We start from the raw sequence: 15,998 nt of genomic DNA on the forward strand, positions 1-15,998 counted from the left end.
AACTCAAAGGAAAAATCATCTTTCTTTTAGGTTATCTTTCGTGTTCGACGTCGAAAATTCATACATCAATTTCTACTTCAATCACCGTTGTTTGGCGTGACCAATCCATCTCATCTATTAGACGCCCAACTTGAAGGTCGTCGCTTGCCTCAACCTTGTCCTCTTGTTGGTTGAGGATAGGAAATGACCTCAATTTGTAATGTTTCTATATATATATATATATATTTTAATGACGTTCATAATAAATTCATATTATTATCAACCACGTAGAGGAAAAATAGATAATATGAAGATAAATAAAAAGAAGCAACACCTTAAACATCCAATATGGGTGTCTTCCTTTTACTGAAAAAATGTAGCAGGTGACTTGAGTATTTAAAGATACTGAGTAAGTAGCTTCACTATTTGGGTTGAAAAATGGAAATATATGCAATAACGTATCCTTTTATTATATCATAGTCTTAGTCTCACTTTTTCAATCTGGGCCGATTGAATGTGCATTACTTTTGTACATGTAGCCCACGAATGCGCAAATGAACTCGCTGGACCTGGCCTTCGACTAGTGTACACTTATGCTGCTAGAAAAGTCGCAGTGGGAAAGGAGTGCACATAATATCATGGTGTATACAATATTATAGTGTACTCGTCTGTATTCATCATAAGGAAAAATATTCCGATGCACCTGACACATAAAATATATGAGGTCTCCATACTTTTAGATCGTGGTATATAATTATGATGTGGATCATACCTTCGTTCTTTCATAAACATAACTTTCCTAAATAACATAAATAGCTAGTGGATGAAATAACATGTCAAGGTTTCATACCCTTCTCTATTGCACCACATTCTAGTAATGCCATAAATTTTTGGAAGAAAATTAACCTTTAAAACTTACCAGCAATGTCTCTTCTAATAAGATATGGTTCGAGGACGAATTAAAGTGGGAGATGTTGGGTGTCACAAATTTGCTATTAAGAGAGTATGTTGTAACCCTCATGTTGCGACAAGCAAAGTGACAACTTTTAAGTGACGTCCATCAAGTGACACGACGGCCTAGACGAGTCCCATTATGCAACCGATGAAGACGGTAAATCTTCCATCACACCACACAGAGTGGGCATTAAACATAGGCAAGACATAAACAAGATAAGGGCTACAAGTAAACACGAGTGTTAAACATAGATTTTTGAAGGGCTGGGTAGGGCCCCGGGGCCTTAATCTCCGGAAGGAATTTGGGCATGCAATTATGGGGTGAAGTCCGTCCATATGAAATATGAAAGCTCACCAAATTTGATTACAAGCTAGCTAGATACAGTGATGCTCACCAAATCACACCAAATCTCCAAAGGTATAATTGATTATGATCTTTGTACGCTAGATACCGTGATGTTGACCATGCAGGATACCACGATACCCAAAAATCGAGCATAAGTTATGTGTTCATGCTTGATTTAGAAACAATTTCTTGGTGTAGCAAAAGACAACCAACAGTATAATTGCTAACTAGAGAAGAAGAATACAGAGCAACGACTGAAGCAACTTAGAAAAGTACATGGCTGAAACTCTTGATAGAAGATTCGCACCAGAAAATTTACAATACCATTTCATTGCGACAACCAATCTGCGATTAGCCTATCTAGTGTTTCATGTTAGAACAAAACACATATGGAGGTGCACTACAATCTAATTAGGGAGAAAGTCTTAAAGGAAGAAATCAAGATGTAGTAGATCAAGATAGAACACTTGTTTACCAAAGGGTTAACTTAGAGAGATTTGATTGTCAGCTCGACATAGTGCAACCAATGAGGACTAGTTATGAGGTGAGTGTTAAAATATTATCACTAGTTTAATAGAGTCAAGCTCAATAAATTTATAAGCTTGTATATTTATACTTAGAAAAATGATTTACACATAGTACGAGAGTCATTTTTTAAGAGTGTCTTGTAATATCTACTCGAATGGTATTAATAAAATGTTATGTTCGAACACCGAGTGAAAAACATAAACAAAGAATAGAGTAAAAGAAGATAATGAGCATTTTTAACTTTGGGTGATAGAAACAAAATACGAAGGAGATTATAGGATGTCTTCTAATGGAAAATCGAACCTCCTTTGGGCTCAACCAAACCCATCTATTGTGCCTTGTTTTTGGTCCCCTATTTCATAAAAGATTCATCGTGCATTCAACCTCCTATGTGTTGAGCTCCGGCTCGGTCTCTTAACACTGAGAAACTTCGTTTAATAAAACATTAAACTTTTAATTTTGAGCTTAATATTGATCGTAAGTTATTATAACTTATTAAATATAAAATAATACCCTTTTAAAATGGAAGAATGATGAATTCAAAGCTTTGTAGAATAGAAAAGATAATTATTAGTGTAAATTGAAATCTTGAACTGGCCGACAAGATTGTGTTCAAAGATCTTTTGTTTTTCTCTTTTGTTTTGTTTTTTTTGGTAAATATCAATTATTGTTTTTGACTTCTTTTGTACATTGCTCTTTCATATGTCTGTTTGTTGCTTGGATGTGTCTCTCTCTTTCCCTCTCTTCCTAAATCTTTTGGCCAAACTTAACCTAAACCTAAATTATTCCAACCTACCCTTTATCATATTCACTCCCCTTTTTCCTCTCTTTTAATTTCTAGCTTAATTTAATTGAATCCATTCATTTAACCGTGTTTTTGTTACTTAAACAAACCTTAAATTATACCATCCTGACAACTCAACGAGATCTTGAAAGGGTTAGGATACTCAAGTATATATTACACATATACGAGTTTAAATATCTAAGTGTAACTAACTTATCATCGAGTGCTTTTTCCTCTCCTTTTAAAGGTACACCGTTAGACAATCTAAATTTTGGATATCAACAGGTATATAAACATTTAAACAGAGAACAGTAAAAAAGTACATTAATCAAAGCAATATTTAAACTTTATAAATAAATAAATAAATAAAGCAATCTATGTTTTAAAATGAAAATGGTCTACCTTTCCTTTTCATTCATCTGTTCAACGATGTATTATAATAATTAATAATATAATCGTCATCAGATGAAAAATAATAATAATAATGGATCGCAAAAGACGGGAAGAAAATATAGACTTGTAGTTTCACTTTTACTTTAAAAATCATAATAGACAGGTTCATAATAATACGAAAATAGTTATTTTACAAACTTTCAATTTTCGTCCATTTTGCTCTCTAACGTTTCAAATCTTTTATAATATAATCTTTTTAAAAAAATATCATTTTTTTTTCTTAAACTTTCAAATAATTATTTTAACTTCTATCTATGAGTTCATTTTATAATGCATATGGATCCCATGAGAGTGATGAGGAAGAATAGAGTAGACACAGGTAGAGGAGTGGGGAGGTTTGGCAGTGTTTGTGATGCCATGGCCGCCGCCCTTCAAATAAATATGGTGGGGTTGCATGCATTCATCCCATTTGAAAAAATAACACAATGTCCAAATCATTACCTAAAATCTAACTTTGGTAGCCTTTTTTGTTTATTGATTCTAAAATCTCATATATTCTAAGAGTTTTGTATCGATTCATACCTAAAATTCGGATAAAGATTTAGCACTTGATGACCTTGGTATTTAGTATTATCCTACGACGTGGTCACATTATCTGTTCTTCGTTTCTTAAGAATGAAAACTATTTTCCCAAACCAACCCGAGCCGTTTCAAGATGTTTGTCCTTACTCACATGTATCTTAAGAAAATTCTCAAAATGTCACCGAACATAACATTTTGAAGTTCCTATGATTGAAGAACAAAAAAGAAAGGTGCACTTTGTTGGTGTACCCTTCTTTTATTCATATCTCACAAGTTTTATGGTAAAAAGTCTAATTTCTTCTAAATTGTCAACTTCATTCATCATCGTTATCGTCATCTTTGGCCACTACATTATTATAAATAATAAATCTAATGAATTTGGAAAATTATTACATTTATTGAGGAATATAGTTGTGTGTATTTTAGGATGGATTCTAAATGGGAACCTAAGAAGTCTTATATGATTGGTCTCTCTCTCTCTCTCTCTGTTACTCTCTGTTTCTCAAGGAATAAGACCCATATTTTTCTCTTGTTTTGCCCACTTTTTGTTATTTGTTTGCAAAGCTCACTTCGCTCATCTCTCACAAGGATAAGCCCTTTTTTGTCCCTCTCTCTTCTGATCCTATACTGACTCTCTGCTGTGATGTCTGTCAGTATGAACAGCATTAGCTCACAGCATATCAGTACTCTCTCTTTAGTAACTGACTGTGTAAGTCTGAACATTGCCTACTTTTCTTTCCCATCACTTCCTACTCTTCTTCACCCTCTAAAAAAGCCTTTGAGAACTCTTTTATAATCCACTTCTCAAAGTTCGCCATATCTCTCTTTCTTATAGTGATACCCACTCTCTTGTTTCCCTCCTTGTTGTTGGTTTATCATGAAAGAAGCTCAGGAGACCATCCCTCACTTGTTTAGATGTCCAATAAGTTTGGATTTGTTGAAAGATCCTGTGACCCTTTGCACAGGACACACTTATGAAAGATCCAGCATTCAGAAATGGTTGGCCTCTGGCAATCTCACATGTCCTGTAACAATGCAGAGGCTGCATGACCCTTCTTTTGTTCCTAACAACACTCTTCGCCATTTGATTACTCAGTGGCTGCAGATGAGTGACCAAATCAACCCTCACTGCGTTTCTGCTATTGATTCTATGTCTGCTTTGAGAAGCAAACTTGAATCTGATGAGTTTTCTTTTGGATACAAGATTCAAGTTCTCCAAAGAGTGAAGATTTTATACGAGGAGTCCCCTTGTAATTCTTGTTTGATCCAATTTGGGTTCTTGTCAGTGCTCTTGGAGTTGGTTTTTGGTCAAACAGAAGCTAAACTATCTCAAGAGTATCAGGAATTTGTAGAGCAAGCCCTTGGTTTTGTGGTTACTGTGGTCTCTCTTGATCAGATACAGTCCCTAAATGTGTTAATGGAGGAGTCTAAACTATCAAGGTTCTTGGTTTTGTTCAGCCATGGCACTGCCATGGTCAAGATCAGTTTGTGTCATCTGGTGGAGGCAATTTCATCTTCAGTTCAGGCTAAAGATCTAAGTGCTTTGCTAGGAAGCAGCACCGAGCTTTTGCACGAAATCGTGCAACTTCTACATCATAATTCAGAGGCCTCCGATGCAGCAACCAAGGCCATATGGTCACTAAGTAAATTGGAACAAAACATAGACAATTTGGTTGCAGAAGGTGCGGTTAGTGGGCTTATTACATACATTCTCAACGCACAACAACGAGAAAGAAGCTCTATACGAGTGGGAATGGCAGCAATTGAGAAACTTTTGGTGATAAGAAGAGCAAAAGAGGAAGTGATGAATCATCCAAACGGGGTAATAAACGCTATTGTGAAGATGGTTTTTAGAGTGTCAGATCATGGAGGTAGTGAAAGTGCTGTTAGTTCACTTATAAGTTTATGTTATGATTCAGTAGAAGCAAGGGAAGAGGCCATTAAAGATGGAGTTTTGAGTCAATTGCTTCTGCTTCTGCAAAGTCAGTGCAGTGCAATGACCAAAACGAAGGCAAGAGTCCTGCTCCAGCTTCTTAGATCCAAATGGGTTGAGGACAAAAGAAAACTATAAGGTGTAATAATGATATTATATCCCTCACCGCCTTGATGGGGCCGTCCGTTTGTTTTCTTCTTTTGCTTTACATTATATAGCCTGCAAAATCTATTAGGATACATTGTCAAATCATTAAAGCAGATTAGATTGAGTGAACCTGAAGCAGAATCACAGCCGTTGATGATGTGTGGATCAAGTCTCCAATGCCAAATAACAGCCTGAACCTGTCATAATACACCTGATTAACAATCATGACAAGTTTCAGCTCAAAAATAGTATCAGCAATTGCAGAGACTTACATGTGATTAAGAAAGACAGGGGCAGGGCACATGGTTGATGGCCCACTCAGTTTGCTGGAAGCACTTCCTGCTTGGCCTGTCAGCAATGGCATTTTGCTTGAATGAAAGCACATCAGACCCAGCATCTTTCTCCATTTGTTGGAATTGCAGCTCCGACAGGTACTTGTGATGGGACTTTTCCTTGCCAATACGAACATCAGAACAGTAAATAATTGAAAAGGCTGTGGTTTTACAAACCAAAAGTTACTTGAAGCAAAAACTTTTCTGTGAACTTTCTTGAAAAAGTGAGGAAAATTGCATGAATGAAAGAATTCTATGAACACCCGAATTGTCGTAAAAGAGCAATTTCTATTAATATGAGGACCCACAAAAGACCTACAAGAACTTTAGAACAATTGTGGTCTCGCCATTAGAAGTTAATGCACAAGTATAAAATCAGTGCATTGTCACCTTTTTAAATGGTGACTTCCATTTTCTAAGTAGTAGGAATCAATCAACATTTAAGATAAAAGGAGGACAAATTTGAAGCCTCCATTATCATCCAGCCGAGTGCTCAAAAATTTGTCCACTTACAGAGCTTTTTATGCATACAAATTCTTATAGATGTCTAAGAAAGTGTACAGAACTGTTGCAATGAACTCATCAAACTAGGAGGGAGGTCAGTGCTTTGTTTCTTTCACATATGAGATATTCACATAATGAGAATCAAGCAAAGTGGTAATGGTGAATTGATTTTCAGCCAGCAATGGAGCATGTTTATCCACGCATGAAGCTGCATCCATTGCCGCATGCTCTTCTGCAAAACAATATACGACACAGTACTGCACATGATTCATTATGGCCACATAGATTTGCGTGCAAAATGTTAAGAGAAACCATGAATGTAGGATATGCATCAGTGATTGATAGTTAGATTTACTCTTGATCTGACCAAATCCTTTATTATATCATTTATATTGGAAGAAAGCCATTTGCAATCTGATAATGTTCGTCATATAAGTTTAATAAACATTATATCTAAAATTAGGTGGTTCTGAAGAATGGAAACTTCGGCTAAGCATCAATTTACAGAACTGTGAACTTCTATTTTAGAATAAAGAATCAACGACGACTGAACATTGTTTTTAAAAGTTAAATTAATTTACAAATCCAAAGTCCTCAATCAGAGTTGTTGCAACTGAATCACTACAAAAACATATTTGCACGATAGTTAAAATTGAAAAAAAGAATTCGATTACGCAGCACAAATGTACAGAATTAGTGCGAACCACAGTGAAGCAGAGAAGAGTTTGATTGAAATCGCCAAGAGCTTGCAACTCCCTGCCTCTATCAAGAAGCTCCCTGGAAAAATGGCAGCACTCGCTTCTCTCTCGCAGAAGAACTCACATGGCAAGATCTCGGTTGAATCGGATGGAGTGAGCAAGGGGAGGGAGAAGAGCAACAAACGTCTGGTCGGTAATCGATAATGGTCAGAAAATGAGAGTGGCTTTGAAGGCTTTGAAGGCTTAGGGTTAGGATTTGTTGAAGGATCATGAGAGGAAGAAGAAGGAAATGGAAGATGGGGAATCAGTACTCTTGCATTTGCAGAACCCATTTCCATTGGTTTTGGTGGAATCAGTACTTTTTCAGCCTTATTTTCATATTTCCCATAATAAATTGGCTAAATATATGGTATGTTTGATACAAAATATAATGTTTCGGTCTAATGCACGACCCGATATCGATATATGCATCAAAAGTTATGGTAAAATGATATGATATAAAGAAAAGTAGAAGAGGTTGTTGTACGTTATAATGAAAGGAAAATATGTGTTAGATAAAACCTTTGTTTTTCTTTATTTAGATTCACACGTTTACATTTAATTCTCCATTTGACCATTTGACCATTTAATTCTCCACCCATTTTTAGAATAGGTTATATTTAAATAAGAGATATGTTCAGAAGATTTAACAACCTGATTGTGAAGAGCAGTCAAACTTTCAGACCTTCTCTCTGTTATTTGACGCATTTTATTTTTCTTCCAACAACCTACTGTCGACAATCTCCTCTCACCGAAAAGTCAAACTTTCAGACCTTCTCTCTGTTATTTTACGCATTTTATTTTTCTTCCAACAACCTCCCGTCGACAATTTCCTCTCAGCGAAAAGAAAGGATTTCCCGGGCGATTATCGAAATCCAACAAGTGGTATCAGAGCCAAGTTGAAGCCATCGGTGTATATCATTGCGGAGGAGCCATCCTATCAACAATCAAGTTGAATAGCTTAAGTGGTTAGAGTGTCGACCTAACAACACACAGGTCTCAGGTTAGAGTAGAAGAAAATGCAAAGTGCGAAAATAAAGCACATCGTGGGGTCCTCCATCCCGAGCAGGCTCGCTCACTCCTCCTCGTCGCCGCCAAGTGCCGGCATCTCCATCACCCACCACCACGAAGAGGCCGATGTCGTGATGACGGGCGTCGAGGTGTCGTTGAGCGAGTGATCAGGGAGACAACGACTCCCGTCGTTCAGTATCCGATATTGACAAGATCCAACTATAACGAGTGGACCTTGTTGATGCGCGTCAACCTACAGGCGCAAGGGTAGGGTTATGGCACGCTGTTGAGCCAGAGGAAGGAGAAACGATTGAGTATCGGGAGGATCGGGCTGGCGTTCGCCGCCATATTACGATCTGTGCCCCCAGAGATGCTGGCATCTCTCTCCACCAAGCGCACCGCGCAATCGGCGTGGGAAGGAATTAAATCCCGTCGGGTCGGTGTACAGCGAGTGCGGGAATCCAACATTGAGCAGCTGCGGAAGGAGATCTCGGAGATCCGCTTTAAGGACGGCGAATCCGTCGATGATTTTTCAATGCAAATCACGGGGCTCGCCAACAGCATCACCACACTCGGTGGCAGCATCAGCGAGACAGAAATCGTGAAGAAGATGCTGTAGGTCGTCCCCGATCACCTCGAGCAAGTTGCAATTTCAATCGAGACATTGCTTGACGTGAATGACCTAACGGTGGAAGAGGTGACCGGAAGACTGCGTAACGTCGAGCAGCGGAATAAAAGTACCATTTCAGCTGTCGACAAGGAGGGTCGTCTACTCCTCACTGAGGAGGAATGGCTTGCACGCCTAAAGCTCCGTGACGACACCGGTGAGAGCAATGGGCCCTCCAGCCGCAAAGGCGGTAAGAAGCCGTGGAAATCTTGCCGGCGCATGCACGGGAAAGAGGCGGATCAAAAGAAGGAGGAGTCGACTGATGACGGGCCAATCCAGTGCTCGTACTGTAGGAAGAGAGGTCACCTGAGCAAGAATTGCTGGAGCAAGCTCAGGAACAAGGAGACGGCCGAAAAGGCCCATGTGGCTCAATTCGAGGAGGATGAGCCGGCCCTTTTCATGGTGACTGCATCAGTCCTACCTGACGTCAAACCCGAGGAAGAGCTCCTCAAATCCACAGAGGTAATCGACGACGGCATAACTGCTCCGGTGAGCGTCGAACCCGAGGAAGAGCTCCCCAAATCCACAGAGGTAATCGACGACGGCATAACTGCTCCGGTGAGCATCGAACCCGAGGAAGAGCTCCAACTGTGCATAACAAATGCACCGGCTGGAGAGCCAATTCGACTGAAGGAGGAGCGAGTGCTCGCTCAAATCGGTGAAAGAGGCGAGCAGCAAGAGCACCGGCGATGGGTCCTCGACACGGGGGCAACAAACCATATGACCGGGGCCAAGTCTGCGTTCTCCGAGCTTGACTCGGGGATTCGCGGGACGGTGAAATTCGGCGACGGCTCCGTCGTCGAGATCGAAGGGCACGACACCATCCTATTCGTCGGCAAGGGAGGCAATCATCACAAGCTGACCAGCGTCTACTTCATCCCGAGACTCAAGGCTAATATTGTGAGCCTGGGTCAACTCGATAAGGCCGGCTGCCACATTTCCATCAAACGCGGGCTACTTAGGATCCGCGATGATCGACGACGGTTGCTCACGCAAGTTCGGTGCACGGCAAACTGCCTTTACATCCTAAAGCTAGAGATAGAGCAACCAGTCAACTTCTCGGCCAGGTACCGGAAGATGGAAGACCTATTAGGAAGAGGTGAACCACCTGGACTGGCGGCGCGCCAACTCGAAGAAGAGGCGGCCGAACAAGACGTGGAGTCTGGAGGACATGCCGCCAGGGACACCGAGCAACCGGTCAACCTCTCGGCCAGGTACCGAAAGATGGAAGACCTATTAGGGAGAGGTGAACCACCTGGACTGGCGGCGCGCCAACTCGAAGAAGAGGCGGCCGAACAAGACGTGGAGTCTGGAGGATTTTCCGGGCGATTATCGAAATCCAACAGTGTGTTCATGCCCATCGGAGAATAACCATTTTTTTATGATGATATGGACACGTGCTAGCCCGACCAAGAAAGGGGTCCAAGAGATGTGTGAACTAAATGGTGGATCCATACTCGGGACGTGTGTAGAATAGTAAATACATATCCAATTACTTGCTTAGGATAGCCGTCTAAGTGAATATATATTGATATGATAGGTCTCACTCATGATTGTATGTGCTTGAATCTACCCGCTAACCCCAATAACGGGTCACTTACTGAGTATTTTTGGTTCCCCTGTACAACTGACGGTGCCATCTAGACACATTCTATAAAGGATTAAAACAAGAAACACACGAAATCATGAAGTCTTATATTTCCAATTTTGAACTTTTGCCTGTACAAGAAAGAAAGCCAGCACGAAGATAAGACCCCCTTCAATTTGTAACAGAAATTGTGAGAGATATTATAATAAAACTGTAACACCATGCTTTTCTACTATAGTTTTACAAATAACTTGGGAAAATAACCAGCAAATGAATCAAATTTCAGCAACAACTGCTTGTGGATGCATCAAGCTGTGGAGGCCTTTCCTTGAAGATGTTCTTTCTCACTCCTTTAGACCCTTCAGATAAAAGGCTCGGCGTCTCGAGAATCTGCATATAAGACTCGATATTATCGCGTTTTATCGTCCATGCAGAATTCAGTTTAAGTTCAAGATACCCTTATTCAAACATGACTTTACAAGAGGTTTTAAAAATCTCATACGTGACCGCCTTTTTCTTTCGAAAAATATCAGACATGATGATTGTTACAACGGAGAAATAACACGTTCCTGATAGTTACTAACCAATTATGAATCCTTTGCCCAGAAGATGAATTAAAAGTGGTGGTACTAAACTCATATTCTTACCTTTAGAACAAGTTCTTCAAAGCACTGTTGTACATTGACTCGAGTTTTGGCACTGCATTCGATAAAAAGACAACCGTGTTCCCTGGCCAGCTCAATTCCCTCTTTCTTTGTTACTGTTCTATAACTTTCCTGAAAAAGATTAAGTTAGATGCAAACAATGAAGAACAATATGAGAAGTGATTACAAGAATCCCACATCGAGTATTTGAACAAAACATTCAAACACAAGGATTTCATTTTTGTAAGAAACAATTTTTTTTTTTTTTAACTAGAAACAAATGACTTCATTGATAGAATGAAATTACACAAAGAGGGGATGAAAGCCAAAAAACACCATGGAAATTACAGAACGGTTGTCCATTTGGCACTAAGAATGGATGAACCATATGATAAAATCTACACCAAGAAAAGCTAACAAAAATAAGGTCAGAACTGAGTCTGAATCCCTAACCAGGTTAAGCCATAGAATTTTCTTCTCCTTAGTAATTAAGAAATCAATTGAATTCTATAGTTAGGAACTAAGACGAAATTCAGAATGTTCAATATTGCCGTTTAAGTTTGCAATAAGAGAAGATATTACATGGATTTGTAAAGGAAAAAAAGATATTGGCCTTCATTTTACCAACTGAATTCAATTTTTTCCCAATAAGATATAAAAACTAAGATGAAGTATCTAATGGCAAATCATACATCTTTTAAAAAAATAGAACACAGTTCGAAAGCTAAATTATTGTTCCAATCAACCTTCAAATTTATTTGGAACTGGATTTAAAATCTTGAGTCCATGCATTCCAAGCTTGTTAGGCCTCTAATACTATATGTCTATAAAAGGAAGGGAAAATGGAGATTGTATCTCTTATGACGGTTAGATTACGAGTTTGGTATAGTTTGTAAGCGGGAAGTGAGCTTGAGAATATGTAGTTCAGGATAGGTTTTGCGCATGGGATGAGCCAGCCCTCTCGAATAGGCTAGATTAAGTGTCTTGACACTCTTCTAAGCTTTCTAATAGTAAATAACAGCCTGGTTACCCAATCGTATGGATAATCCTTGCCGATTCATAACTCAACCAATTCTTAAATTATCAACATGTTATCGATAGTTAACCTGAAATTGTAACAGCCCAAACCCACCGCTAGCAGATATTGTCCTCTTTGGACTTTTCCTTTCTAGCTTCCCCTTAAGATTTTTAAACGCGTCTGCTAGGGAGAGGTTTCCGCACCCTTACAATGAATGCTTCGTTCCCCTCTTCAACCGCTGTGAGATCTCACAATCCACCCCCCTTGAGAGCCCAATGTCCTCGCTGGCACACGCTCGGTGTCTGGCTCTGATACCATTTGTAACAGCTCAAGCCCACCGTTAGCAGATATTGTCCTCTTTGGACTTTCCCTTTTGAGCTTCCCCTCAAGGTTTGAAAACATGTCTGCTAGGGAGAGGTTTCCACACCCTTACAAGAAATGTTTCATTCCCCTCACCAACCGATGTGGGATCTCATAGAAATTTTCTTTGGCATGTGAATTTCAATTCACCATTTGGTCAATTAATCAACATCTACACAATTGTTACAGTAACCTGCCTCAAGCGTATGGAAAATTTCAAATAGAAGTTGAAGACGCATACCTTATCAACTTTGTTTCCAACAAGCATCTTTATGCACTCTGGATTTGTTGAATATAGGTCTATTTCCCTCGCCCATACCTCAGTCAGGTTTGTAAATGTCTCTCTCCGCGTTACATCATAAACTGTCACAGTTGCCCTTCTATGTCATAATCAAGAATTGCAAAATATTGGACAGAAGAACATGCAAACTTACAATTTCGTAAATCATGTACAATGTTTAAACTACGCATATGTAAGATATGTACTTAGTTAGGAAGAATCACATAAAAAGAGGAATTAGAACACACCCATAATGATCCCTTGGGCACCTCTGTAGTATGAACTAGTCAATGTTCTGAATCTCTCCTGCCCAGCTGTATGATTGAATATTGAGTTAGTGGTAAACTAGATTTCTTTCATGCAAATTCAGTACAAGAAACATATAAGAACTAATGCTCTAGTACCATCGAAAAAGTCACGGCTAATGAACAAGAACGACCATATCATCTTTATAATTGACAGCACTAGAACCATTAGACAACAATTGAGAATTAGAATAAGCCTGACCATTTGAGCAATTCTTTAGTCTGTTAATCAATATTCAATTTTTATTCGAACATTATTATGAACAAGTTTATAATCTCGATGAAATATCTCTAGTAGGCTGTAGGTTCAACAAAGCTTTACATGAACATGCAGAGTTCATTCATGTTGAATTGATCTATAAAGCAGAACCACATCATATTTATGGTCAATGTTAACAAGCATTTTCGCCATCTAGATTTATTTTTTGATTAATTTAATTTATTATGGTCATCCATTCATTTAATGCCTCATAGTATGGATCACTCCCACTCTGGGACTAGGGAGATCCCCTAGATATCCTGTTTCCGTGCCTCTCCTCCTTCTCCCCCCTAAACAGATTATCAAAGAAAAAGGCCCAGCTTCCATTGGGGCCCCGTTCTAACTTCTACAGTCGACACAACTGAAAAATATGTTCCAGCACTCATCGGGTTCATGATAAGGGCGTGTAAGTACAAAATGAACTTTTGTGCTGCTGAACAAAAACCAAGCTATGCAAATGGACAGGCCTCAATGTATTTATAATTTAGTATACTGTACAGCTGCCTGCCTATTCTTAGTAACCATATTACTAGTACAATATCTTCTGGTAAATTACTCATATTATATATCCGTTCCGTGCTTCTTTGCAAAAACAAATACCTTTAACATGTGTGAGAAATAGAACAGATGCCCTCTCAAGAAAGAAAATGCAGGAAGACGAAAGAACAGAAGAATGCTACGAAAATTATGTACATGGACAAGCTTAATTACCTGTATCCCAAATTGCAAGTTTCAGCTTCTTACCCCCAGCAGTAACATACTTTACCTTAAAATCGACGCCTACGCATAAAAAATAACAATCATTTAATTAGAATTGGTTTCTATTTATCTGATGGCTATCCTGCCATCACAGGGCACAGATTATGTAGAAATTCAACTCTAAATGACCAGTGATAATTGAGCTGCTAGAAATGATACAGTGCATATTCTTTTGACAAAGAACATTGATTGATGTTTGAAAAGTTGCAAACTAGAAAACAGAACATATTACAATTAGCCATTGTCATAGTACTATAAAGCTATTTCAACAAAAACGAATTGAGAATACAAAGGAATAAGAACTAACCTTACATTACTCGAAAACAATGATTTTCCATTAGACATTGATATGCAAATTAGCTCTTCATGACTTCTTATATTTAGCTTTCCAGATATGATTAAAGCTAAATTCCTTAAACTGTCCTAAAAAATGACACACAACTTGATCATCTTAGAGCTTCATTCTGCTCTTGTTCCTTTTTCTTAACATTGGTCCTCTAAATTTTCCCTTCCATTTCATTTTATGTCTTCAATTTCAACCCCATTCAGAAGGTGGAAGTGAAACTTCAGCATTAGCAGCATTTCATGATCTATCGACATTGTTCTCAAAAATGATAAACCAATTTGTCACAGCTCATTTTCAACAAAATGAATAAGATCCCACAAAATCAAAAGGGAAAAGTGCAAAATAACTCTTAAGAACTGACCGATTGTAGGTGAGAGATCCTCGAAGCTATCGGAAGTGAAACTCAACAGCAGACTACTTTTCCCAACCCCCGAATCCCCAATCATCAACAATTTGAACAAGTAATCAAACTCGGTTTGATTCGACGTCGAATCCATCGAATCCGCCCTCCAACGGGTCCAACTCAATCAACAATTTTCAAAATAAGATCGCTTCCAGATCACGTACCTAAACAAATAAAATAAAACCCGGATTCGTATAAATCAAAACAGCAAATGAAAAGGGCAATATCCGTGCCAGAAACAGATTTCAACAAATCACAACGAAATTACGCATAGCATGACGTTAAAACGGATCAGATTTAATACCCAAATGCCACAATCTAATAGAAATTGATGAAGCGTCCAGTGAGGAGGAAAAAAGAAACAAAGAATTTGGAGACCTCCCTGATCTTGATTTCGTTTCTATTATTTGTGGTGGTGAAGGTAATCGATTACGAAAATGGAACTTCGATTGAAAATGCCGACCCGTGCCGAGCCCGCCCTTAACTCGGGAGTCAACTCAGGCTGATCGATTGATTGGGAAGGAAAAAAAAAAAAAAAAAAAAAAAAAAAAAAAAAAAAAAAAATCATTTTAGCTGTATAACATAACCGATCTTCGTATTTACTAAATTCCAAGGTCGTGTGACTTTGTGACTCGTTTCAAAAAATTCCTAATTCAATATCCATGGATGGTTTGATCTTCCAATTTGAATATCATAAATCATATTTTTAAAATTAAAACAAAATGTATGGATACGAATCTAAGGACAATTAATTCTAATAACGCCACTTCCTGCTCAGACAAAGACTTGAATATGCTAAACTTCTTCGTACAAATATTCTTCGATTCGAGTAAACTCGATGTTTTTATCCCATGACTTGGAACCGAACTAAATAAATTCGGGGTCAGAAAAAATTAACCAAACCCAATCCTAAAATGCTAATCCAACTCTTATAGTTTGGGTTGGGTTGGTCCGGATTTTCAAGTTGAATGTACACCCCTACCTCTAACATCTCTAGTCACAATTCTTCTCTAGCCTCGTCTGGAAGTGGATAAGGACTAATGATGACACAATTGTTCGAAAATGGATACTGTTCTTGGGTGTAGGCTCGACAACAATCCTTTTAGCCGAATGAACTAATCTTGCTCGAAAGACACCCA

General features: G+C 38.6%; 3 protein-coding genes across 4 annotated transcripts; 1 reads left to right on the forward strand and 2 right to left on the reverse strand.

Moving 5' to 3' along the window:
• The first annotated feature begins 4,237 nt into the window (after positions 1–4,237).
• LOC111795086 (U-box domain-containing protein 26-like) lies at positions 4,238–6,177 on the forward strand. The gene has a single exon (XM_023677328.2). The coding sequence runs from the start codon at positions 4,444–4,446 to the stop codon at positions 5,635–5,637; it is 1,194 nt and encodes a 397-aa protein (XP_023533096.2). The 5' UTR covers positions 4,238–4,443; the 3' UTR covers positions 5,638–6,177.
• LOC111794747 (uncharacterized) lies at positions 5,707–7,618 on the reverse strand. 2 transcript variants are annotated; one of them, XM_087123703.1, is made up of 3 exons: positions 7,187–7,600; positions 5,919–6,098; positions 5,707–5,843 (listed from the first exon to the last, which is right to left on the reverse strand). In XM_087123703.1, the coding sequence occupies exons 1-3, from the start codon at positions 7,516–7,518 to the stop codon at positions 5,762–5,764; spliced, it is 594 nt and encodes a 197-aa protein (XP_086979829.1). In that variant the 5' UTR covers positions 7,519–7,600; the 3' UTR covers positions 5,707–5,761. The 2 variants fall into 2 exon arrangements, 1 of the variants encoding a protein (XP_086979829.1); XR_015421007.1 differs by lacking the exons at positions 5,707–5,843; positions 5,919–6,098 and adding an exon at positions 6,399–6,714 and having other exon boundaries at positions 7,187–7,618.
• A 2,952-nt stretch (positions 7,619–10,570) lies between these two features.
• On the reverse strand, positions 10,571–15,386 carry LOC111796159 (ras-related protein RABC1). The gene is made up of 7 exons (XM_023678880.2): positions 15,164–15,386; positions 14,818–15,023; positions 14,063–14,131; positions 13,036–13,101; positions 12,749–12,870; positions 11,133–11,261; positions 10,571–10,875 (listed from the first exon to the last, which is right to left on the reverse strand). Exons 2-7 carry the CDS (start codon positions 14,951–14,953, stop codon positions 10,768–10,770), a joined length of 630 nt encoding a protein of 209 aa, XP_023534648.1. The 5' UTR covers positions 14,954–15,023; positions 15,164–15,386; the 3' UTR covers positions 10,571–10,767.
• Positions 15,387–15,998: the final 612 nt, after the last annotated feature.

This window comes from Cucurbita pepo, chromosome 5 (assembly GCF_057944985.1).
Source record: "Cucurbita pepo subsp. pepo isolate OVF chromosome 5, ASM5794498v1, whole genome shotgun sequence".
Classification (NCBI taxonomy): domain Eukaryota; kingdom Viridiplantae; phylum Streptophyta; class Magnoliopsida; order Cucurbitales; family Cucurbitaceae; genus Cucurbita; species Cucurbita pepo.

Bases quoted from the DNA above. Each gene is read 5' to 3' on its own strand.
- LOC111795086 (XM_023677328.2), top strand. From the start codon at position 4,444: ATGAAAGAAGCTCAGGAGACCATCCCTCACTTGTTTAGATGTCCAATA.
- LOC111794747 (XM_087123703.1), bottom strand. From the start codon at position 7,518: ATGGAAATGGGTTCTGCAAATGCAAGAGTACTGATTCCCCATCTTCCA. The intron at 6,099-7,186 runs GTTCGCACTAAT...CGTATTGGCAAG, and splicing joins CTCTTCTCTGCTTCACTGTG to GAAAAGTCCCATCACAAGTA. The intron at 5,844-5,918 runs GTAAGTCTCTGC...GTATTATGACAG, and splicing joins CCTGTCTTTCTTAATCACAT to GTTCAGGCTGTTATTTGGCA.
- LOC111796159 (XM_023678880.2), bottom strand. From the start codon at position 14,953: ATGGATTCGACGTCGAATCAAACCGAGTTTGATTACTTGTTCAAATTG. The intron at 13,102-14,062 runs GTAATTAAGCTT...TCAATCATACAG, and splicing joins ACTTGCAATTTGGGATACAG to CTGGGCAGGAGAGATTCAGA. The intron at 12,871-13,035 runs GTGTGTTCTAAT...CAACTGTGACAG, and splicing joins TGCCCAAGGGATCATTATGG to TTTATGATGTAACGCGGAGA.